The sequence below is a fragment of the Parus major genome, chromosome 2 (genome assembly GCF_001522545.3).
Source record: "Parus major isolate Abel chromosome 2, Parus_major1.1, whole genome shotgun sequence".
Classification (NCBI taxonomy): Eukaryota; Metazoa; Chordata; class Aves; order Passeriformes; family Paridae; genus Parus; species Parus major.
In genome coordinates, this window is record NC_031769.1 from 130,157,371 (window position 1) to 130,183,957 (window position 26,587).

Genomic DNA, 26,587 nt, shown 5'->3' on the forward strand with positions numbered 1-26,587 from the left:
ATTCTGCCCCAGTAAATGTATAACCTCAGACTCCTCTTCGTCTTGGTTCCTTCACCTATAAAAGGAAACTACAGCACTTAGTTGTGTTATTCATGAGTGTTTATAGAGTTCTGGTTGGAAGGTGCTACCAAGACACAAAATAGTAATATTTGCTTACCTACAGTTACTGCAGCTACAACTGGAGAAACAATTACAGATAAGGTTACACCACCTGCTATAGCCAAGTTCCGCTTGTGCTTTGAAATGTCTTTGCCTTCGTATCGATTGTGAATCTTGAAAGAAGGAAAGAAAGGGGGTTTAGAGTATTTTCAACATCAATAATGCAGCAATAATGGAAGAAGTGACATAGTTTGAAGCTGTACCCTGTTGTCTTCCAGACAGATCACATTCTATGCAATGATTTATTTCTTATCTCAAAGAAAATAAATTTATACACATCCTAATTTTAGGCAATCTCTTACAAGAAGTCCTCCCATCCAGCAATTAAGCATTTATTCTCAGCCTCAAGTTTGAAGAGCTAAGTAATTGAAGAGTTTTGTTTAATCATTACTCCAGCTGACATGGCTGGGAAAAGTAGACAAACTTTCAGGATAAAAGAATTACCACATATGATCAAATTGACACGCCTTATTCCCAGCTGTCTTCTCCCTGAACAGTACGGAGTTAAAGCTTTCACAGATTACTAGATCTACAGAAACAGGCTGACATAACAGAGCCACGAGAGAGCCTTCACAAAACAAAGCTAGGAAGGAGGGGAAAGCAAGAACTCCATTGCTGCAGCACACTGTCATGACAAGCTGTTGGGACAATAAATGTTTTTGCAAACCTGAGTCTTAGCTGTGCTTCTGTTTACTGAGAAATCTGCTACCCAAACCTCTTACTGATGGTTCAAATCAGCAGTAACTCTGAAATGTGACTGCCTTAAACTCACCTGCCACAAACCCCACATGAACCCAAAAGGCCTTTGAAGATCACTGTTCTAGAGATTTCCCTGTATGTGTTAAATCTGTGTGTTTCCTTTACTCTCTCTCTAGGAACATGGTTTCTCAGAGGTATCCACTACATCTGTCATCATTCTTGGCTATGATATAATTACAAAGGAACAACAGGTATCCTAATGGCTGTCACAAAGCCAAGTTAATCCTCACTCCATCTAAGGAAGAGCACAAAAGGTGAGTACACAAGAAGATAATAACAAAAGATGACTTGCATGCCATGCTTTCTAAATTATCATGTTACTGAATGTCATGCTTTCTAAAATATAATTTCAATTAGAGATTTGGTAGGGTTGTTCTCATTTTGGAATAAATGAAGTCTTTATATTTGTTCAGACAAGGCAGGCAAGGAAAGGGCAGAGAAGGCACTGTGCTTTGTGCAAAGAGAATGCATTTACTTGCTCTGAGGTACATTATACAGAGAGAAATACAGAGTGAGGGAGCACTTGAATATTGAACATGCCTATGGATTAAAAAAGAAGAATTGAACATGAACACTCTAACAGTATGAGTGTGTAAGAATTATAAACCCAGAAAGATTAGGTTTCATGGGGCTCTGAGCAATTAGCAGGATCGCCTAAGGCGCTGAATTTTACTGTTATGGACCATTATAACTCCCAAAACAAAAGGCATAATACAACAAACAGACATCCATAAAGGTTACTGAATTCCTTAAACACAAATAAAGGAATTCATAAAACAAAAATAAAGGAATGGAAGGAAAAGGTTACAGAGTAGAAGTTGATTTAAAACATCCAGATAGAAAGTTACACTGATAGAAACTACTATGAAATAAGAAATTTCTGGATATTGTCTAAATAATAAAGAAAAACCAAACAAAAATACTAGGCTAGAAGAGAGATTTCAATAAACACAGAAACCTATTAGGTTACAAGATTTATATCTATAAAACCAGAACACTTTCCTCAGTTTCCTCAAGGAAACTTTATCAAAGCACAAGCACAAACTCTTCCAATACAAAGGACAGACACAATGTTGAAAAAGAACAATAAAGCTTCCTTTACCAAAGCAGCAGCAGCATTAAGAAAATAGAAAGTAGGTCAGATTACTATGAATGGGTATAGAAGAACAGCATGAGGATGCTAGGCCAAAATCAGAAAGGTTAAACTTTCTGAGGAGACAAAAAGCAAGGGATATCAAAGTCAAAAAGAAATTATTCTACTAGTACAGTGCTAGTAAGAGGAAGACCAAATTGGATCAATTTGCTGTTTAACAAAAACAAAAGACAGCCAGCAGATGAAACTGGAGACCTGTTCCTATTTTCTTTTCCCTTCTGTTGTCATTGAAGATCAACTGTGAGCCAGACAACTGGAGATGAAGAAGTAAGATCTGTACAAATGCAGCAGGTTGAAGTGTACTTACATGAGCTGATCTGAAAAATAGCTCAGCAGGCCAAATTTAAGAGTCATTAATAGTAATTTTTGAAAATTATTATTAGTTGATGTCTGAAAAAAATCCGGGAAATTGGAAATGGTTAAACAGCAAGAATAATCTTAAAAAGGGTACAAAACAAGAAGCTGAGGAAATAAAAGACCACTCAACAGAACTTTGATTTCCTGAAAACTGGGACCTTGTAGACATCAAAGCAAAGATAGGAAACAAAAAGGTCACACTGATTTTTTTTTCAAGTATAACATGCCAATTTAATTTTCAACTGTAACAAGATAACTCAGCCTTGAGAATGGGGAGAAACAGATGTCATACAGTGCTTAATTAAATTCTTACATTTTTGTATGACACACAAGGAGTTATAATGGTCCAAATTAAAAAAAAAGGGTTAAGAAAAATCTACTAAGCTTCATGTGAAACTACAGAAAACATGTGAACAGTCATTTTTTGTTAGTACCCAAATTGAGACTCTTCCCTCCATAGTTTTTCCAGGAGATGTGCCTTGGATCCAAGAGTATTGAACATTTTCATTAATGTGGAAGATGGAAGGAAAAGAACGTGTGTTGAAATTCAGGCCAATACAATCTGGCACGGTTGCAAGAATGCCAGAATTAACTGCAGTGGTGAGAAGCTGAAGAAATGGTGTGAAATGACAAAATGCAGCTGAAATGGCCTGAAATGACCAGATGCAGCTGAATGGCAATGAGTTCAGGACTACCCATAGGAAGAAGCCAATTGCTTCAATTACCAGTACATGGGAAAGGGCTTATGTTTTAGAGTACACAAAATGAAAATAGCATGTTGTTGAAGAAGAGGTAACTGCTAATTACTGGCACAGAGTCACCCTTTCATTTAACTCAGCAGTAGTAATGCTGCAGCTTCACTGCTGTATTCAAACTGGACAAAAAGGTGGCATGAACGAGTACAAAGAAATGCAGAAGAGGAGAATCAGAAACCTAGTGTCTTCTTGACAGTTTGTCAAGAAAAGTTGCAAGTGCTAGGTTTGTTAAGAATTGACCTAAAATATCATTAAATATACAACAGCATATTGCAAAACAAAAGGATCGGCTGAAGAATACGACAGTAGAAATGTAATGCAAATTCTCTTCCTATACCAATGTTAAAACCAGTAAGTTTTTCTAAGAATACCAAGCTTGAAGGGCCTGTGGGATCTCCATGATAAGACATTTTGAAGTGCCAATATGCGACAGGCGTCACAGAGAAATGACCGCTACATACTGGGGTACAACAGAAATTCTCGTGAGGCTGCCCTCACAGACAAACGTCCCTCTGAGACATTAATACATGAAAGGTGCTCTGTGATGGGCTCCTATTCCAAAACATAGTGAGAAAAGCTGATCATGGAAAGTAATTTGAAAGAGGTAACTGCTGTCTTCTTCCTCTCCTCACTTAGAAGGTTCCAGTGACCACATGGGACTAAGCCATAACAGAATAGAAGGGCCAAAACCCAACTGCAGCAGAAAGTAGGGTACTTGCTAGAAAGAAAAAGATTAAATAAATACAATGGAAAAGCTGCACCCCTGAACATTTTGTCTAGCAGACACACTCGCCCTTCCCTCCCCAGTAAATGCAGAATTATGAGCCTATGCCAGTCACTGCAAGAATCCATGCTGGTAAAAGCAGAAAAACAAATCTTCCAAGCCATCATTTCAAAAAGCCCATTTCCAAAATATCTACATAACTTATTGCTATATCCTAAATTATATACAAGAGTTTGTTGATTACTTTATAGCAAATGCTGTTACATTTTTAAGAGGAAATTTATCAACTGCCTTCTGATTAACATGAGCATTTCTAGCTCCTTCCCAGAAGTAAAATGAAGACAGGCTAGCTAGCACTGAACATTGCTCCACATTGGTGGACTGGCCCAAGGCAATTAACAAGCTGCTGAGTATAAATGCTTAAATATGTGTATGCACAAACCTAAACTAGCATAATTTTATACTAAAGTTCTGGTAACTATCTGCTTTAAAAAATAAAAAAATAAAAAAAATTCCTTTTTGTCTTCCTTGTGCTTTAAAGATTGTTTAATTCTAAGAGACAGAAGAGGAACCAGAGATTAAAACCAGAGCAATTCTGAAAAAGCATTCAGGAGCTTTCATGGCAGGATGTAGAAATTGGAAATCGTTTAGTGTTTTGCTCTGCAGGATTTAAGAGAATCTAGATTCTTAAAAACACTGCTTTTTGTTTTTGTACAACTTATACAAATATCCTTAAACAAAGCAGGGGTTGGTTGGTTTGGTTTTTTGGAGATTGTTTGGGTTTTTGTTTTGGTTTTTATTTTAGAGGCCAGTTAAGATACCCAATTGAACATAGTACCACCCAAGCCATACAGCAGAAGGTAAAACTGAACCATGTTGGGAGTTGAAGCACTTTTTACCTTACGTCCCACATACACAGGAATTCCAATAATCATAGCAGGAATAGCAATGCCAGCTATTAAGGCAATTCCTACAGGAGCTCCAACAAGTGTCCCTAGTTGCCACAGGATTTTCTTCTTACGGCTCCATGGTTTCTTTCCCCAAAATGTGCAACCTGATGGGCTAATAGAGCGAAATAAGCAAGCAGTAAAGAAACTGTAAATAAATCGAGGTACTTATACACTACAGAACATTTCTTAGGTTACAAAATTATTGTCCTTAGGTTCAAGTTACAGATGTAATATCAGCAGTTATTTCTTCAGATTTTGCTTTTGCTTTGAGAACATATTTTGCAATTTAACAAGAAGCATATTGCTACACACCACTCTATGTCTCACAGTAACGTGTATAATCAGAACTTCTGCATTGCCTAATACCAAGACAATACAGCTGTATTAAGAGATCAGTAAAAAGAGGGTGTGTTAATCTAAAATACTTGATTTGTACTAAGAACATGTTGCATGCATAAAATTTACAAAATATTTTAAAAAATACATGTAATGAAATTACTTAATTCTCAGATATTAGTACTTCAACTACTCCAAGAGGAAGAAAGCCAGACTTACAGCACTTGGAGATCTCCTTCTAAATACTTGAGAAAACAAATTACCAACCACACAGAATTGGGGTTTTTTTAAACATACCTTAAATAATGCAAATCTGAGATCTCTTTCATACATAGCCAACAGAATTCACAGCCACAGACAGCACATGTCATATGATTGCAGCTTCCATCATTCATTTTTATTATATAAGCAGCACAGCGTGGGCATGGCTTTATGTCATCAGCTGTTTAAAAATGAATATTAAAATTATATCAGTTCCTTAGACAAGCAAATATAATCACAATGCAGACATACATTTGGGAAAACTGACTGAACCATTATCTGAAATAAGGTTGCTTTACAAATCTTCATTTGGCTATGGCTTGGTATCAAATTTGTTTTTACAAACCCTGGACTGAGCAAACCTAATGAAAACAAGGTGTATTAGACCACATTCAAGTAATTGAATAGTTAATGCATACTCTCTATTCAAGGATTTTCTAAGCTTAATGAAATTTATATTAGAGTCTGACATTAAATATGTATGCTAACACAGGACTGATAATATGGTCTCTTTAAATATAATCCTCTTTTACATTTCATGCTGAATCCTATACTTGAATATTCAGTCTCCACTCTTTTATGGTATCTTAAATCCATCTCCCCATTCACATTAATGTACTTCTTTGGTATCGCCAGCCTCCTCTTAAGTCCTTTTCAAAGCCCTACTTTATAATTACTCCCTAAAATATTATAGTGTAGCAGAAGAGAACTCTGGAGAATCTTTGTGTTCCCAAGTCAAATGCAGAAAAATGAGGTTAAGTAACCAGCTCTGTCAAACAAGGGGTCATTGAGCAACAATGAAATACACACACACCCCACAGTTGTGATCTGCACTCCTGTTTAGCACCTGCACTTTAGGAAAAGCTATTTATTCACAGCAGCAGAAATACCTTGCAGCTCCTAGCGCAGAACTCCAAGTTTGCTGCCTTGGTGCTACCAGGTGGGACAAAGGGAAAGGAGAGCTCATACTTGATAGAAAGAATACCTAAAGAGGTGCAGAACCAGCAGAAAAACATACCTCTACCAACCTCAGTGCACAAGGAGTAAGCAGCTGAAAGGATTCATTAGCTACTCTCACATGGGAGCACATGTACAGCCTACAGGGCAGAAAGTAAACAGAGCAAGTTCTTCAGCACAGGAAAGGCAGAACTACTGCTCCTCAGGCTGAAAGGAATTGAAAGGATAAGGAAAGGAGCTGGTGTGCTAATTTATTTAGCTTATTTTCAAATTTATTTGAGAGCTAGAGCAAGATGCCAATTTTTAGGACAAGATGGGATGCATTGTTAAAATAAGCCAGTGCAAACTACAAATTAGAGACTCTCAAGTCTGGGGCTGGATTGGAGAAAAACAGCTCTAACTACAAGGTGCAAGTGAGATAGAATTGTTTGGCTTCTGGTAGACACCACAGATGAGCATTTCCTTGAAAAGTAAAAAGTAGTACTAACAAAGATGTAAAACATCAGATCTGGCATCAGAGTAACAGTCTTTTTGAAAACAGAAAATCAGTGGTTACGTTTTAACAGCTGGGAAATTTCACCTACAGTGGAGAAAACAAGTGTACTAAGTGACACAACTAAAACAATCAACATGCTAAATGTGGGATGCCTTGCAGCAAGTTCATTTGATTGCACATTTTTCAACTACAAAGAACTTAAAATGATGACAAGCTTTTAAGACTTAAGTCAGATGTTCTGACAGAGTACTTCAAAGCGTAGCATTTAAAATTTTAATTCAAATTTAGAATTGTTATTTTATGTTTCTGAAAGACAAAGCATCTAGTATCTATATATCATGTCACTATTCCATTCTTTCCTTATCTAGGGTAAATTGTGCACATGTACAGAAGAGATGTTTTACAGACACCCCAGTCACAAATACCTGCTGCTCCAGATTCCTGGCTGTAACTGATAGATGAAGAACGAAGTGTTCTCAGGCGCAGACTCTGAGCTCTCTCCTGGCGAGCAGCATCGCAGGTCTGGTTGGGATGCCAGATTTGCTTACAGTGGTAGCAAAACTCAGTTCCACAACCTTCTCGTCCACATGTCAGTTTGGGGCAGCTGGCACACCCAAACGCGATCACAGCGTATCTTCAACAATCAAGAGAGGCAAAGAGAATTCTGTTAATAAAACCAGTTCTAAATACAGAACAAAGCTGACTAGACAGCTGCCAGAGCAGCTGAAGCAGGTACAAAGTCAGTGGACTTCAGGAGCTGCCTACTTCCTTCAGGAGGTGGCCAGCACCAGTTCCTGAACACCTCTCTCCACAACTCTACTGCCATTGCATTAGATTAAGATTGTACAGAAATACTATAATCACTGCAACACTCACTCGCCTTTACTCCATGCAGTACTCAAATATAATGTACTTAAAGCTGAATGCAATACTGTAAGGTTTCCAGTCACCAAGAAACCACAGGTTAGAAGAGTGGGACAATAAACCCAAAAAAGGTGCTTAAGCAATTAGGAAAAGTTATTGTTTCAAAAGTGTCCTAGTCACTACAGGCTCATCTTAGGTTGACCCTGTCCAAGAGGGAGGATCCCTGCTAAGCAATCTGCAGTGTTACCTACAGCTGTAAAGACATCTCATTTGGCACTGCAAGACATTTTAGGGTTTTGCTAGTTGCCTTTCATCATGAATATCACTGCTTACTTTAAATAGATGTTTGTTAACCTTTGTATTTTAAAATGTCAAAACAACAAAGTATTTTATAAAATGGATTTTGGTTTCTCAATAATTAAGGCATTTTTTAAAAATATATCTCAAACATACATGCAAAAGTTGCTAAGACTTCAGGCCTCAATGCCACCTTTACTCTGACAATACTACAGAGCAAAACACCTCCAAGAATGTTGAGACCTACAAAACTGTGTTACACTAATTTGTAATCAGACACCACATGAACAGTTCTATACAATGAGAGCTGAAGTTAACAAACTATTCCATCATTAGACCTGCATTTCAAAGTTCACGTGATATAAACATAATGTGTTTATATTAACAGTAAATACAAACATATGTATACATGTTTACTAATTCATACCCATTGTAGCTTTTTCCAATGACTTTATGCAATTGCTTTCTTTTAAATATAAAATACCAATTCTACATTCAAAACAGATGTGTGCTTTTATTCACATGAGCAGGGTCCCTGAGTAGACTTCAACAGATTTATAAATGCAACAAAACTTAAGCTTCTGTCTGTTCAAATGAATGTAATTTTATTCTAAAAGACTGTTTACTTTTAGCCCCTGTCCATTTTATAGCAGTTGCATAAATTAACTCAAAATATTCTTTATTAGTAATGACACTTTTAAAATATTCCCACTCATAAGCCTATCTTAAAATTTAGCTATTTTTATTTACATAGCTATATCTGAAACTCTGCAAAATTAATGCAAATCCTATCCCTTCCATTATTGTTTTAGAACAGCATATTTGATGTTCCTACTGAGGAAATCTTGCAAACAAATAGAACTTTCAATGTTTAACTTACAGATGATGCAGTTACAAATGAAATACATGCTTGTTGTTTACAAATATTTCTTGCTTTCCAAGTAGAGATTTATTTCAATAATTGCTAGACTCTTCTATATTGCTGCCAAGTTAATCAGCTTCATTTCCCCCACTTTCTGCAAACTGAAGAGATAATTGCTTTGCATGTACACAAAGAGACTCTGATCCAAACACTTCTTCAACATACAAGGATACATTCACAGCTTGCTAATGTTAGACCAAAAAAAATCTCAAGTCTAAGACACAGAATAAACTATCAATTTATATCCTGCTGCCTTCCTATCACTAGTAAAACATGGGCATATCCCTGAAAGCATGCCCTAATTGGGACTGACGTATTTGGCACACCTTTAGAAAGTAACATTTTAGACCAGAGCAAATCTCAGTTTAAACTGTACAGGATTACAAGTTTAATTTTAACATTTGCATTCTTTTTAAAGGAGATGTGAAAGCCTGAAGTCCTTGCTTAGGCTGAGAAAAGGGACAATCAACCAAACTCAAAGTAATACCCAGTAAAAGAAAAACCAGAGGCAGTGAGCAATTAATTGAAAGCTGCAAAGTGAAAAGATGGATCAAGAAACTGTATTCTTGCATGATCTGCTTTTTGCTTGATAAAGGTATTATAATTTAGGAATCGCTGCTCTCTTCTAATGATGTCAGCAATACAATTTCAGAGCAAAACCATTAAATAATTCAAACAGAAGAAAAGACAGAACACATTTGGAATATTGATTCAGTAATGCTTGTTAAAATTACACTGGAGAACTGGTATGAAAAACAGAATGTAAAGATATTGGTCTAGGAGAAGGTTCATGAGGTTTCCCATCAGTGCTCCTTCCCCAGGGAAGGATAAGCTATGTGACAGCATCTCCTTATCAAGCCACTGCTGGTCCAGACTTGTACGGTGTTTCAGGTAATAACCACAATTGGGATGCACTTGAGCTTGCAACAGAAGCTGCGGATGAAGCAGCCCAGGGTCAGAAAGTCAGTGGTCCCAGTGGCATGCACCATTCTGGCACTGGGATGCTCTAGTGCAGGACATCCCTCAGCTCAGGCAGCCCATCCAGGGCAGAGCTGCTGCAGCAGAGGTTCTCCTCCAAACTGATCTGCAATTCTGCTGTTGGGAGGATAAGAAATTCTCCACTGTGACAGAGGTAATAACAATACACTTGGTACTGTAGATAACTTTGTTTCAAGATCTGTTTGGTTCATGTTTTGCTGTACCTAGGACTTGTTTTTACCCAAACAGAGTTGAAACAGAGAGGAAAAATAATTTTTTACTTCTCAACTATTAACTGTTGTTTCCTTAGAACCTAGGAGACCAATGATGTAAAAAAACAAAACCAAAACCCAGTATTTTAACAGACTGATCTAGTTTCCCTCCATTTTTTCATTTCAGGGATCAAAGTTTTTATAATTATTTGCTCTTTATCTGGTCTAGATTTTTGACTTAAGTGTGATACCTGAACCCTGAAACAATACTACAAAGGGTGTTTGATCAATGCTGAGAAGAGCTGAAGCACTGTTGTGCACCATCCATTTTTTACCTATTAGTGCAGTAATTTTTTCCTACCAAAATGCTCCACACCAATTTCCTATTTATTACAGTACTTGTTTCTGAACTTAAAGTCAACTTCAGGAAATTATGCTACCCTATGAAGTTATTGTACCTCTCCTACCTTGGGGTTAATTGCAAATTTAGTAAATGCATTCCATCCAGCTCCTTCATGAAATACTTGATCCATGCTAAAAGGTCATAGCCCTAATGCATTCAGTGAGTACTATATTTCAAAAACTGCTCAGAAAAAGAAAAAAACAAACCCTCAGCTTTAATTGCATATTGTACAACTGGATTAGCTGCCAAAGCAATTAGAAACTGTGACTTCTGTTGCACCATATAATTATTAGAACAAATGCCTGCTGATCTGAAGTTGTGTGTACTGCATGTCATGCATCACCTCTGAACAGCATTTGTTAGCAAAGGCTCTTCTATGGAAGTCTGCGTAGTGTTTGCTTCCCTAAACCTCACACCTGTACAGTTTCTTTCCTCATCTTTCTGCTAAGCTCCACCACAGTATCAAATCCCCATTACTACTTTACACATCACTCCCACTTCTCCCTCTGTGTGCCTTCCCTCAGCTGGGCACATACAGACTTGTCAGACAGTGCTGTGGTGGCTGCCTGAAAGCCAAATTAAAAAATTTAACTGGAGGATTCCTACACAGGTACTACTCTTGCTGGAGGCACTACTGATGGTCTTTCTGCAGTTCAAGCAGTATGCTCTTTCCCCTAAATTACTTAGATTAACTTTTGCTGAATTCTCAATGCCTGCTATCTAAGGGTTCTGAAGGTTTCAAAACAATCAGGAGAAGGATGGGAAAAAGACCAAACATGATTGCAAGAGCTCTTGTTTGTTTAGCAAGACAACCAGAATCAGTGACCCTCCTGAGAAGTACCCAAGCAGACAACTTTATTCCACTTTAAACTAGTAATGAGAATTCAGTGAGGAGGCACTATCTGTGCATTAAAAGCAGAATTCATCTATCACTGTGAAGCATTTCCCTGCCACTTTAAGTATATTAGGAAAAATAACGGCATCAAAAGTACAACATAAGGTTGCCCATGCAGTGCAAGTATGTTCCCTTCACAAAGACATTGGCAGAGTTCATCTGCCTTGCAATATACTGTATTTTCCACAGGACTGCCCTCCAGAGTATGGAGCATGCAACAAGCAGTTCTGGAGAAATGACTGAAATACTTGCTGCACACCAAGGCATTGCTGTAGTCCCACATGACTGCATCAAACTGTAACTTTGCTCTGAAGACCCACTTTTTATTTTTATATTGGTGAAACCATAGCAATTATCATCACAGTTTCTGACCACTAAAAGATACTTGGGATTTTTCTTTTTTAAACAGATAAGAAAACTGAAGCATAAAAACCAAAACAGGTTAAACAAATCTGCCTTAATCTATTTAATTAGTACTAAAAATGTATCTGAAACACTGAAACATGGTTTAATAGAAAATAATTTGACAAGTCTTAAACACTTCTCAGCTTGAATAACTGTTTTTAACACAAAAACTCAGGGCAAAGCATACTTCTGCCTATCAAATAATACCTTCTAGTGGTTGTTTTCTTTTGAAGTACCAAAATATTAAGAGTAAATTGTACTGGCTTTGTCCATATGACTTTGTTACGAGCTCATGCAACCAAAACATCCCTCAAGTTATTTTCCTTCTGTTGCCAAACAATGCCAGAGCAATGCCATCCACTTTGGACTGGATATGAAACCTTTCCAGTCCCTGCTTTTGACATTAGAAAATTCTGTTTCTTTCAAAGTATGAAAGCAAAACTGTATTTTAAATAAGTCCTAAACATTAAGCACCTGGAGTTATATTGGGTTTATTATTTAAATATTGGAGTTATTTAATCTACCTACCAGTAAGTTCTGTCTTGCTTGTTTTCCTGCAACATTCTTCCTTTTCTTCATTGTACTTATTGCTCCTCTGTGAGGCTTTGAAACAGAGCTGTCAGCCTCTGAGTTTTTAGTGTGCACTGCACATTGGATTGCAGCCATGCCTACAATCTTTAAGCAGTATTATAACATAAACAATCTCTAAAAAAGCAGCTTGCTGAAGAATGACACACCAGCAGCACAAAAGCATGATGAGCTGCTGCTCAGTGGTGTTCAGCCTACTTAGAATTCAGCACAGTTTCAGAACTGTTTAAAGTATTAAAGCAAAGTTAAAACATTACGTTCCCCACATAATAAGCAGGAACAAGCTGATTATCCTACATCAGAATCCTGCTGACAGGCAACAAGTGCTGTCTCAACCAGCCACAAGATGGAAGATATCTGATGCAGGAGAGGCCTTTTAATCCAAATAAAAGCTTAAATCATTTTTCACAGTTAAAAAGTCAAATTACCCACTATGTTTTAACAAATTAAGTTAGTCACCAAATTTTCAATTGTCTTTAGTCTGAGCTTTGTACCATTGCCTTGCCAGTGCAACATCTAAATTTCTTTTGCTTGCTGTAAATAAATGGCAGGTATCTACCAATAAAAGTTGCTTGACATTGCTGAAATTCCCTCTGTGCAGAAAAAAAAGAAAAACCTACTTGATAAAGCATTTTATTTTGGAAGGTGGATGTGGCTTGGGGTAGTTCTCTTTGTTGTTTTCATTTTCATTTGTTTTGATTTCTTGTCTTTTTTTTAACTAAAGAGAATTCTGCCTGCTACCTACTCCTACAACTGTAACAAGTGTAACAAAGCTAAAGCAAGTAACTTTTTAAAAATCATAAATGCTATGAAAATTATGTATTCACTGTCACTTTTTTGCAAATAGAGGATAAATACATACCCACAATCTGGAGCTGGGCACCACCTACAATCAGGATCCGCAACCAGCCATCGCCTAAGCATAAACTCTTCATATTTTTCCATCAAGATGTCATCATTCAGTATCAAACGAATATCATGTGGATTAAAACGTTCTGAGCATTCTGGGCAGCTAATATTAACTCTGCTCTCAGAGATTTCTATCCGGAGATACTGACGCAAGCAATCCACACAAGATCTATGGTGACAAGTCATTATCTCTGGGAACCTGTCCTTGGAGTGCCGCAAAAGGCACAAGGGGCATTCCATGAAGTCTCCACTTGGTTTGCTGCTAGAGGTTGTTCCGTTATCAGACGAGGTACATGTGGAGAAAACAGAGTTCTTGTCTGTACACATTTCTGAATGAATGCTTTCAATACTTGCAATTCCATCAACACCTCCATTTAAATCCCTTGACTTGCGTTTCGTGTCTTTTTTTCTCCGAAAAAGTGAGCCCAATGAAATTCTTCTTTTCTTTGGTGCCTTTTTAACTGATGGCAAGCTCACAGAGGAAGCAGAAGACTGCAGGTCCCGATCAGAGCCCATCTGCCGATGTAAACTCATGTCTAGGTCACTCATCAGAAAGAGGTTAAATTTCATATACAATCCTAATCATTTTTAAAGATCAAATAGAGGCGGAGGATACAGGCATATTATTATGTAATCCAGTTTGAGAGTCTTCATGCAGAAAATTCACATGTATTTGTTTCCAGCAAATTCTTCAGAAGAATTCCCTGTATTAGGAGGAGAGATGAAAAAAAAGCAGGATTAGAATCACAGCTATCACTATTGGTTCTGAAAGGCCACAGCACTCTAGTGACCTGTTATTCCTATTACTACCATCTTTTCCTCACCATCTGACCTAATACCTGTTTGTGTCAGCTTTTTCTAGCCTTCACATCCTTCTTATCTTAACAAGCCTGAAATTTCCTTCTGGTCAAGGACTATCTTTGTTACACTTAATCAGTGCAGAGAACGGCATCTGCACTCCCCTGCTCCCCCAAGGGAAAGAGAGAGTGTGCATGTGCTGATGCATGTGTAGAAATTACCAGAACTCAAGGCAACAACTAAGTAAATTTGCAAGTTCTTCTATAAAGCTTAGCAACAGGCTTACAGCAGTAGAGACTTTTCTGTTTTCTCTACCTTTCATTTTCTGCACATGTGATAAGGTCAAGTATAAATCCAATACAGTTAATTAAAAGAAAGATTTCTCAGGTTTTTTTAACCATTTAGACTGACAGCAGAAATTAAATCAGTGTGGCTAAACAACTGAAGATATTCTCAAAATCTGAGGGTTCTCAGAGATGTATGCATATTTATAGCATAAGGCATCTGAGTATTTCAGGCAGCAGAGCTGCAGAGTAAGTGACAGCCAACACTGCTTGATTATATAGAAGTTGAAGGGCACAGCAAAGACTACAGTTAAGGTGACAACATTTGAATTTTTTATCAGATGCATTTCTGTAAGAAAAAAAGAAAAAAAAAAGTCCCTAAACCAGATTCCCATCACACATTAAGCTTCAGTTATTACCTACGTACAAGATGACACCAAGGATTTCTTTCCATTCTCTGCTGCTTAACCAATTGCACAGTGAGAAGAGAGAAAGAACACTTCATATTTTCCTCTGTCAGAGGAAAAAGCAGCAAATTATCTCCAACCAAAACCACTACGTTCTACCCAAACATGCAACTATTCCCACTTCTTGGAAGCTACAAGGGAATTTTTTTAACTTTTGGTGAACTGCATCTATAACAGAAGAATGAGAAGGCATTTCTTATGTGACACCAGCGTTGCAAAGCTGCGTGCAAAACTACTGCCAGCGTCCTTTCTTTCCTCAGTGTTTCCCAACTGATCTCCCAGAGAGGTGTGAATGGGTTTCTATGACCTCACCAAAAGATAAAATCAGAAACTGGATACTAAAACTAAGTCCAAAGGTAGAAACAAAGGAATGTAGAGATTAATGCCTCTGTTCATAAGAGCTAAGCAGTCTGCACACCCATTAGAGACGGGCACAAATCCAAACACGTGCTGTAGTCTCCGGAATGGGATTACTGAACTGCTTGGGTCAAGACTAGGGAAGTTTCAGCGGACGGCTGACCAGCAGCGGAAACAGGAATCCCTCTCCAAAGAGGAAACACAGAAATAGCCCACAGGCTGTCCATCTCACCACAGCAATGCCTGCAGCAGAACCACTGCTGGGCCCTCTTCACACCACCACAGGTAGGTGGTCAGTATGTACCAGCAGGTAGCCAAGACAACACTATTCTGTTTAGACCATCACCCAGGATATGGCAGTGCTCCGCAAGAACACTACCTTCATCAAGTGTAAAAATTAAAGAGAAAAAAGGAAAAAATAATCCCAACCCCACACAAAAACCCCAACCAAAAAAAGTATACATCTTCCTGAGCCCCTAGAGGTTTTTTTAAGAATTAAAAAGCCACCATATTCTGTTTTTCAAATGGTGAATTATTACTGCTTTCTTCTTTCCTCTTTTTTTTCTAATAAAGGAAAATCATACCACTGTGAACATATTAAAAAAAAATAATCTTAGCTTACTCTCAAAGTCTAAAATAAGGAGTCTAAATACTTCAAGAACATAAAATATTCTTTCTTCCCTCCTAAGGGAACATTTTTAGTCATAAAATCTATCTTGGATGCTTTACCTGCTCCTGTTCCCAAAACAAATTTAATTATTTTGCAGCCGCTGTTTCTCATTAAATGAACTAAAACATTCCCTGATCTAAAAAAAAAAAAAAATGAAACTGAAAAGAATTGCTCCCTAATTTTGACAGAAGAAGACATCCTTCTCTCAAGATCTTGGTATTGTGTTATATCATAGATAGACAACAGGTAGACCATGTCTGAAACATACTACAGATACAGTCCATTGCTGACAATTAAATTTATATGCTTAGAAGTGCAAGAATAACCTTAAAAGCATTTTTATAATTTGATAATTACTAACATTGGTATGTTCACACAGATACTACCAGGGAAGTGGAAAGCACCAACCTCCTAACTTAGGAGAGTTCATGAACAAAGTGAACAGCAAGCAAAGCATTCATTTCAGGCAAAAAGTCTGTTGTTTTTTTGGATTGGGGGGGAGGGGTTGTTTTTGTTTGTTTTTAAGAATCAAATAGAAAAAGGTAGGAAGTAAACACAGTAACACAGCCAAGTCTATGACTACAAGTCTTCCCCTCCTCCCTTTCTCTGGAGAGGAAAGAATATGTATTACAGCATTTCTGCCAGTTCCAACAGATGTACAAAATCAAGAAATAGCAGTTCTGGTGATGAACCAGTTTTACTTTTTTTCTTTTTAAATAAACAAAGATTCTCCCATGCTGTAAAAAAAGAGACCAGTACATCCCATAGCCCTCTCTGCATAATAGGATCTGATAAGCAGTCTCTCTAAAATAGCAGACTGCTCTTCTAAGGAAAATTTGACAGGATTTTTGAAAAGAAAAGTTGCCAGTTATTTCAGACAATCATCAATTATGCTCTTCATATTTAAATGCATAAAACTAGTTTTAAAAATCAAGCTCTTCCTTATATAGTAATTTTGGACTGACATTCTAGTGACGCTCCAAGATGACTTTGCTTAAGTGAAAAAATTCAGTAGATGATTTATTAGAGGAAAAAATGAAGACAAATGTTACAATGCTAATAATGATCAGAACTGTACAAAACCATAAAAGCTTTACTAGCGCAATCTGGAGCACAGGCCAGTTCTCATGTTGCCCAACCCAAAACAGTATCTGCATGTTTCTGATAAAAAGAAGTAAAAAAATACTTGATTCTGTGCAGCCAGAGAACACAATGCCATATTATTCCAGTAACAAGTCCACATGAAGGGGATATGCTGTGTGCAAACTGAAGCTCTGAAATCCAACTACTTGAAATGAGCTGAGACATACAAACCATGGTTATAATAAGAATCTGATTTTGAAGCAACATATATTCAGATTTTGCATTACTTTCACTGACCAGTATGAACTCTGTCAACACAAGGAAGAAACTAATATGGGCAACAACAAGCAAACAGAAAAACCAGAGAGTATAAATTCTCAAACTTTTAATTTCACCACTGTTCTCAACATTTCCTCAAAAGCACTTACTGACTACAGAAAAACCATATTTCTGGCTTCCCACCATGCCCAAAGCCCTACCACAAATCTGAATTCCAGCCGTGCTTTGCATTCTGCTCGTGCCATAGACTTAACCACAAAACACCAGCTGTCACAGCACAAACACACCTTGTCACCTGAAGATGCATAAATGGCATTTACAGTTGCAACTCACCAAAAACTCAGTATTAAGCTGTTATCTGTTCCTTCTGCTACCCTGCCTGAACTATTTGCTAGGGAAACCTAATGAGCATCCAGCTGAATTCCTTCAATAGTTTTTTTTGACTATGCTCTTTTAAGTAAATGCTATTGCTGACCATATAATAGAGGGAGATGGAAAGGAAACGGGAATAATCTTCGAAGGGAGAAGATTTCAGCTCAAGAGATGAGTGGGGTGATGAGTATCTTCTAATATGGCTCTGCATGGCACAATCTTTGCTGTTCTCATCAATTTCAAAACACTTTGGAAATGCCCTAAGTGCAGCTGAGAATAACCCTGTTAATTTTGCAAGAAGAGAATGACAAACACCTACTTCCATAAACAGCTGCTGGGGGAGATTTGCTCTCTCATGCTCCAAACACATCAGAGGCACAAGCTCAGCATGCTGCCTGCTCTTCCATTACACATTCAATCTGGTGTACAGGGGCAAAAAAAACACTGTGCCATCAAGACAAACAGCTTCACACGTGTTTGCAAAACAAAGGCAGGCTTAAACGTCAGTGTAGGAAAGGAGAAAACCCACCATTAACATAGATGTAACTACATCCTCACTAAAGTACCTTAAACATTCCCTCGTGTAATTGGAGTTTAAATGGCAAATCTAGACTTCTGTTTCAAACAAACTCTCTTCATCTTAGGCATTTGCTCCTCCAATGATTTAACCAAGTGCCTAACTCTGTTAGCATACTGAAAGCTACTTCTTGATTAAAACTGACTCTTAATAGCTTCCTTTCTGACATCTTCAATTCCCAACATCTATACTCTCTAGCTGCTTTCTAAAATGCACTGATCCAGCTTAAAGAGTGCTGTAAAAAAAACCTTCAGAGCTTGAATTTCAACCACCATCACAGATAATTTCTGCTTCCCTCTTCCTATGAGCATCTCCTGTCAATCACACAGCACCCTAAAATTTCTAAGCTGTGATGTCCTTAACATAGAAGTATCTATAATCACCTAAAAGTGGCATCAAAAACAAATTTTCCTTTTCATTTAATCCATGATCTAAGACCTATAGACATAGTGGAATAAAATGTAAAATAAAAATATGCAAAAGGTGAAGCTACTAAATGAAATACCAATGCATAGGATTTTGAAATGGCAAACAAGTACCTCATTACAATGGCCATTCTTTAAATGTCAGCTCATTCCACAGCAGTTTTTAAAACAGGTGGAAAAATACAAACACATTTTCCTGAGGATTTCTAAAAGAATATACCCCTACTCTCTTTTCACATGCCTCAGGTTCAAGTAATACATCTGGCATTGCTGATTTAAAAGAGTGATGAGCAGCCTGGAAAAGTTTAACATCTTTCACAAGTTAAAATTTTGACATCTATGTGCTCCTGCAATACTCTGTCCCATTAAAAACATCTCACCATAGTCATGTCAATGCACATGATGTCAGGGCATGTTAGGACTGTTATTTGGTTTTATTACAGATGATTAAGTACAAACAGAACCAACACTTTGCAACTTGGAAGAAAACAGATGGAAATTATGTTGAAACAACAAAGGTTCTGGCAGAAGCTTTGTATGCACTAAGATGAAAAATAAAATCCTTTAATGGTAACATGATGCAGCATATTGTGTTAGGCAAATGCATACTGTGCTGGTGAAATGCTTAACTGCAACAATTAGCAGAATATCTTTATGATTCCTTCAGTATACTTCCCTTCATAATGTAAGATCAAGAATACCAACATTTTCCATGTAGTGTTTAAGAGACTTCAACTTAATTTGTGTGGCATTTTTTATGTCTTCTAACTTTGATTTCTAATAAAAGGTGAAATAAAGGGTTGATGGTATTTGTATTAAACTGAAAAGTTAATTCTACAAAACAAAGTTAACAAATTTGTAGCAGAAGATTTCTCAAGCTTTTAACACAAATTCAGATATACAGATACTTATTAAATATTTACAGTGATTTGTTACAATATGACATACAGGATGCAAAAAAATTCATCAAAGCCTCTTAGATAATTTACTTAAATCAAACTGGACCACATAAAACTAAACATATGCTCATGTAAATTTTACTTCATTACGACTTTTCCCCTTCAAAGAAGGGCACCAGTATGGCAATTTACATGTTATGGAAGTAAGTCTCATCTTTCAGATATTTTTGCTTCTACTTTCTATCCTGCTTTGTTCTAAAAGCCACATATGTGAATGTGTTTCTTAAAGCATAAAGAACATTTATTGAAAGGGTTACTGGAGTTGCTCCGACTACTAGTAAATCCTTTCCAGAGTGAAAATCACTTGATCATTTAATTAATTACATCTCACTTCTTTATGCTTACAATGGACTATTGATAGCTGCAGAGGCCATTATTCCAAAAACAGAATTCCCAAATCCACAATTAAGTTTTTGGAAAACCTCCAAAAATTTGCCATATCAAGACTTAAAACTTCACATATCATCTTTAAATGACAGAAAAACAGCTGCAGTGAAATAATACCATTCTTTAATTCTTTTTTTTAATAAATTCAAAAGACAGCAGCAGAGTTCCCAGCAAGTACCATACCGAGCATTCACTCACTAATTTCACACTGGAGCTCACAGTATCTCAGTGAAGGTGTTGACAAGATCTGGGACATGCCCATATCAGCACAGTAAGCAAAACAGAGTAGGGCCCTTATCCCTAATTTGAGAGGAAGTCAAACTCTGGACTAAGCCAGCTTGGCACATGTAGGCCATTACACCAGTGACAAGTGAGGAACAAGGGGTCTTCCAGGAGCAACAGGAGATGCTTTAACATATGGAAGTTTCTACAATGCAGAGTCAGTTTACTTTAGGGAAAGTCTTCTAATAATTAGTCTCTCCTGACTTCTTATGGGGAGATTTAGGTTAGATGTCAGGAAGAAATTCTTTACTCAGAGCATAGTAAGGCACTGGCACAAATTGCCCAGAGAAGCAATGGATGCCCCATTCCTGGAAGTGTTCTAGGCTAGGTTGGATGGGACCCTGACCAGCCTCATCTAGTGGGTGGTATCCCTGCTTTTCAGGGCAAGGGGTTGGAACAAGATGATCTTTAACATCCCTTTCAACCCACATAATTCTATGACTTGATGTTATTAAAAACCTCTGATATTCATGGATACTATCATTCAAGAATTAAGAGAAAAGCATTTGTGAGGCAGAGATTAAATTATCTCTACTGCACTGTTACTATGTCTCAGTTTGTTCTGACTGCACTTTATTTTTCCTTAAGGTCCTGTGTCAATTATCTGGAAATTCTATTTTCACTTACAGAACAAAGCAATATTGTTTGTAAAACAATGACACAAACAGACTGACTATGAACCCACTTGGGCTCAAGGACTGCAAGAGTCTGACTGGGCATGAAAAACCAAAAGGTTGACAGTATTTAAAATACAGAGAAGCCTACAGAATTGTCAAAAGCAAACTGATATACAATGTTTTGTTTTAAAATTCACAATGGTATGTAGGACATGACAAACCAATCCTGACAGCTAGAAACATCTTCAACAGCTTATTAAAAAAAAAAGTTATGTTTCTTCCTTAGAAATTTATGAGCAATACATCCTGTATCATGTGTCCATGACAGCTGCTATTAGGAAAGGAAGTCTTGCAAGCTGCTCAACTCATTCTGAAAGTCTCTGAACAAATGATTGGCAAAACTGCTCCTCTTGCAGATAATGCCTATAAAGAAGAGAGTACACTCAAAGTGCTTCCCTCGGTCTGGTGGCAAAAGGGAAAGAATTCCTTAAATTCTAAAAACATTAATTTTCCAAACCAGCAGCATTAAACCTGGGTATACTGTGTGCAGTGATCGAGCAAAGCTAAGAACTCAGTGGAGAGACTCTTTCTATTTGTGCATCTGCAGGGCTGTGTCTGTTGCAAATAAGATCTCTGCAATTTTCCCTTATCTAACTCAGCAGAGAATCTTAGCTCATCCACGCACTCGCTTGCGTGTCAAAAGCTTCTCCTGTGCACTGTGGTTCCTTCTGCAAACAAATGTACACCAAACTCTGCCAAGAGGAAACCAAAGTCTTGGAAACACTAAAGGGAAAAAAAAACCACAACAAAACCAAGAAGGAAGCAAAACAAAAATCACTAAGACATTTTTTTTAATCCTTTAATCATTAAAATCTTAATACTTAGACAATGCTTTCCTTGCAAAAGTAACTAGAATGTACTCTCTTAGTGCAATGATGGGCATGTATTTTCACTTCTGTATATCATGGAGAGATGTCTTTTTTGTATCCATATCTATATATAGATATATAAGTAATGTTCTAAAATATTTGACTAGCTAGTGGTCTGAAAAGTGAAAGCAACACTAAAGGATTTAAAAACTGCACAAGCTGCCTCTGCTATGTACCAAAAAAGAGGTTTAACCTAACTTTTTAATACTTTCATTCCTGCAGTTGCTTTTTATTCTACATTACATATTGCAAATAATCAGAATAAAGACATACACCAGTGAAATAACAAAAGACAGTTTTTGTTTCCTGCAGTGTCACCAATCCTGCAAGTGGAAAACATTGCAACACTCCTGAATGCTGAGATCATTCCTACAGAAAACTGTTCCAAAATGAAACTAACCAATACCAACAAATTTCCAGAATAGGCAGATTTAATTTCAGGTCTGTAATTTTGCCTGGTCAAACAGCAATGGCTACATATAGAATTCTACAAGCTTTTGTATTCAAGCAGGCTTACAAGTCTGCCCTGCTATAGAAACAAATCAAATAAAGTCTACCAAGATATAAGGTGGGATAAATATTGTAGTAGAGAGATCTGGAACCTTGAGAAGGCGTTCCAGAGAGAGCACATAGACAGAATTTGAACAGCATACCAAAGACAGCAGCTTGAGGGGATATGTAAGAGGTTACAGATTGCAGTTCCTGGCTCCTAATGATTTTTAAATTCAGCAAGAGCCAAAGTTTCTGTCTTCCACTGAGGGAAGATATTATTGACTGTCTGACTGGCAGCATCTTCCAGCTCTGTTTTATCTCTGGCATAATCAACCTCTATTTTGGAGGCAGGGGAGACAAAGAAAAAATATAGAAAAACAATCCACGAACACAGTATTCCACTCCCCTACCCCCCTGATCTTGAAATAGCTTTGCCTCCAACTAAGAAATGCTGGAAGCTATTAATGGACTACTTTTTTTAACATTTGGTGCTATTTTACCATTTAAAAAAACCCCAAACATATATGCAGATATACTTTGCATAAAACTTTTAAAGTAAACCAATTAAAAGGGAATTACTGAAAAGTTAGTAAAAGTTTTGAATTCTTCCAGTTACATCAGGTCAGGCTGACTAACGAGACCTTACCATGGGGATAAGAACTTGTTCACAGTTTCTGAAAGTCACTGTGGAAACTCACAGTAACTTAATTTGCCAGCATCTCAGCCCTTGAGAACTGAACAACTGCCCTGCACTGGTCTCCTTTGATATCCCTTTACAGAGAACTAGTAATTTTGGTAAATATAATTCAACATAAAACTTTCAAAAAAGCTTGGATGACTGAATGAATAATCCATGCCTGTCTATTCTAGCAGCAGCAAGTCAAGGATACAGACAGAAACTATGACAGAGTTTTCTGAACTCTGTTATGGCTAATGCCACAACTTTTGAAACTGCCCTCAGGTCAGGTACAAAGTTGCACCAGCCTAACCAACCACTCCTGTTCACTCAAGAGGTGAGATTAGGTCAAAACCTAGCAAAACACATTCAATTCTCTGCAGCCTGACCTATTAATTTATTCTGTCAAGTACATTAACTAAAAAATCCTGCATGGACCTATTCCAAATCACCAAGTCAGTTTTTTTGTAATGATGGTTCTAAATTAACCACTGCAATATCAAATAAATACAGCCCAAGATTAAAAAAAAATAAAAAAATAAGAAAAACAGAGGGAAAAAGAGACAAAAACAAAGACAGGGAAAGGTCTAGCCAGGGAAACAAAAATACTCCATCCTGCCAGAAACACTGCCTGTAGCTTCCAGACAGGAAACTCGCTGCCTCCAAAAAAACCATTGGCGTCAGGAAATGGCAGAAGTACCATGAAACTTATCTCACAGCTGAACTTAATGTAAAATGAAGGGAGAACATTAAAAAAGGAAGGCAAAAACAAATGAACTAGCCACAGATCTTTGCTTATGAATACACTAGGTGAAAATTTAATTCTTACTGATGTCTCTTTGGAAGAAAGAATTAATGGAAAGGATTTTTCTAGTCCTGCTCAAAATAAATAAATAAAAAACACCAGGCTGAAAAGACTGAGCCTACTCAGCACAAGAGAAGGGGAATGATCTAGCAGCATTTACAGGCAGACTCCACTAGCACTGTAAATAGTGTAAACACTAGTTAAAAAGCACAAAGCAAGAAAAAGCTGAATGCCAGTCATTTAAAGTACATCTACTGCTGTACCTATACTGGAAATACAATACATGCCAATAAGAGGAGTTATTCTGCCAGCACAATTATCCCACCTACATCATCATACTATGTTAAAATATATGCTATGTCAGCACACAGCAGGATTTAGACAGGTTGATGAGAGTTTTTCCAAACAGTTTTCACTGACATCAACACAGACTGAGAAGTAAGCAGAGTTTCTCTATGTAAAACAGCTACTGCATAAAATAGGTAGAAAAGTCATCACAAGCACACCCACTCATGGCTTTAAAGACTTAATCTTATGAAACTTTCTTAGGCTTTATTGCCTTGTTAATGGCGTCCAAGCATGAATCAACACAGGGGAGTTTGTGAATCCCCTGCAAGCCAGAGGCCTCGTGTCAGGTGACACACTGGGTCACAAAGTGCTGACGAGACCCTGGCAGTGCTACCACATTCTGGATGGCCAGAAAGCTTCACACCAAATTTTAAAAAATAAATATTCAAAGGTTTCCTAATATGTTTCACACATTTACCAACAGAATACCAAGCCAAAAAATAACTGCAGACCTACAGTGATGTTCCTCTGCCAGCTGAGGATGCTACAGCAGTTCTTAGTGCTTAGTGACACAAATGAGTGTGCGTCAAGATGTAGCTGCACTATTCCACTCACACTGTTAACTCTTAAATTAGTGAATTATACCTCCATTGCCAGGCCACACAATACCAGAAGTACTTCTGAAATATAACTCCCTCACCCTCATGCTTTTGAGGAGGGATTGCAAAGCCTTTTCCCCTCCATTCACCCCCTCACACTCAAATTCACCTACTCTTTCTGTGCTGGATGTTACTTTTTTTCCTCCAAAGCATCATCTTAATCAGCTCTTTCTACATTAATTATAGAAACATCATTAGTTGGGCCCGTTTGTGCAACTGACTGTGACACATAATTTATTTCCAACAATTACAGGCAGAAAACATGAAGCAAGCATAATGCAATTCCTAGAAAAGCTACTGTGCTTATTTTCTCCATTATTTAGAACAGCTAAACACTTCCTAATTATAGTCTTCAAACAAACCTGCGTTATTTCAGGTTCTGAGGTAAAACCATACTTTGTGGCTTTTAAATAGTAACACTGGTAATATGCCTTCAACTGTCCCCTTTTTAGTAAATCTTTAAAAAAACCTAACAGCTTAAGTCAGATTTAAAAGCTTGCTAGACCACAGAAATATCAGATTTGGTAAACTGAATTAGTACAGAAGATGCTGCCTCCAGCCATGAGTACCTGTTAACCTAAACCTGAGATCCAGCCCTCAAGTGTTGAGATGATTTCTTCCTTCAAAAAGCAGCACAAACAATTTGCAAACAAAAATGCTTCTTGTTTATTTTTAAAATCAGCCGCAACCCTACAGCTTGACTCTGAATCCTGTCACAGTGGCATCCACAGTTCTGCTCTGATGGCCTTAAATATAGCTTTCCTGAGCTGTCTGCATGCAGATAAATTTTAGATGAAACAAGTACCTTAAACTGAATATAACACACAGGCTTTCATATTTATTTTCAAGTCATAGATATTTGTTTAATCAGCAACAACAAAAGTCAAATCTCTGTTCATCTTAAATCTAAAACACCAGTTTCTCTGGTGGCTCATAAATTCAGTGTCTTTGAGTCCTTTCTTTCTTTCTACTTATAAGTTAACCATTAAGAATTTCAAATTGAAGTAGATGATTACTGATTTATTTTCTTTTTGCTTACCTAAACCTAGTGTTAGCATGGGGGGGGGGGTGTAAGTCCTTGAGCAATATATTTAATTTGCCTCTAAAAAATATCTTCACTTGAAATACCAGCAAAGAACCGTTACTGTAACCGCAGTTTAAAATGCTAAAAGCAATGTCCTGCCAGCCAATAGTATCGGGCACAAACATTTACAGAATATTCTGAAATGCCTGTAACAAACAAATGGGAGAAAACATAGTTTATCAAGTACTTTTTCTACCCACAAAAGACATACAGCGAGTAGCAGGCTCCAAGGACGACTCCCAGTGACACCTCCCAAGCACTGTTTCCATTCCAGCATGCCTTTATTCCAGAGGCGAGCGGCTCAATGTGAGGCTCAAAGCAAAACCTCACCCTAACTTTGCTGACGTCAGAGTTTTCTTGCCAGCAGACTCTTTAGAAATAGTGACATTAAGTCTCCATTGTGCCGTGGAACTCAGAGCTTGCATTCCTGAATCGGAAAACGAATGCAAAAGAGCATGAAGAGGGGGAGGACAAATTCAGTTTTTCAGCCCGAGACTAGAGCTGTATCTGGCCCAGTCTGTCCATGTGACCGGCTTGCTTTGCAGGCTTCAGGTAAATTCTCTGTCAAGCACAGGCAGGAAGGGAACGGAGCAGCGGCCGGAAGAGCCGCGGAGGTCAGCGGCGGCTGGAGAGCCGGACAGGCAAGGGAAGGCAAGGCCAGGCAAGGGAAGGCAAGGCCAGGCAAGGGAAGGCAAGGCCAGGCAAGGGAAGGCAAGG

At 37.6% G+C, this 26,587-nt stretch overlaps 1 protein-coding gene across 3 annotated transcripts in view; it reads right to left on the reverse strand.

Moving 5' to 3' along the window:
- RNF19A (ring finger protein 19A, RBR E3 ubiquitin protein ligase) overlaps positions 1–26,587 on the reverse strand; it is a 59,968-nt gene that overhangs the window by 6,975 nt on the left and 26,406 nt on the right. For all 3 annotated transcript variants that reach the window (XM_015617598.3, XM_015617597.3, XM_015617599.3), the window contains exons 3-7: positions 13,334–14,084; positions 7,333–7,541; positions 5,491–5,635; positions 4,807–4,969; positions 158–272 (exon numbers count right to left, since the gene is read on the reverse strand). In XM_015617598.3, the coding sequence (XP_015473084.1) occupies positions 158–272; positions 4,807–4,969; positions 5,491–5,635; positions 7,333–7,541; positions 13,334–13,950 (1,249 nt within the window). In that variant the 5' untranslated portion in view covers positions 13,951–14,084. The remainder of the gene's footprint in view (positions 1–157; positions 273–4,806; positions 4,970–5,490; positions 5,636–7,332; positions 7,542–13,333; positions 14,085–26,587) is intronic.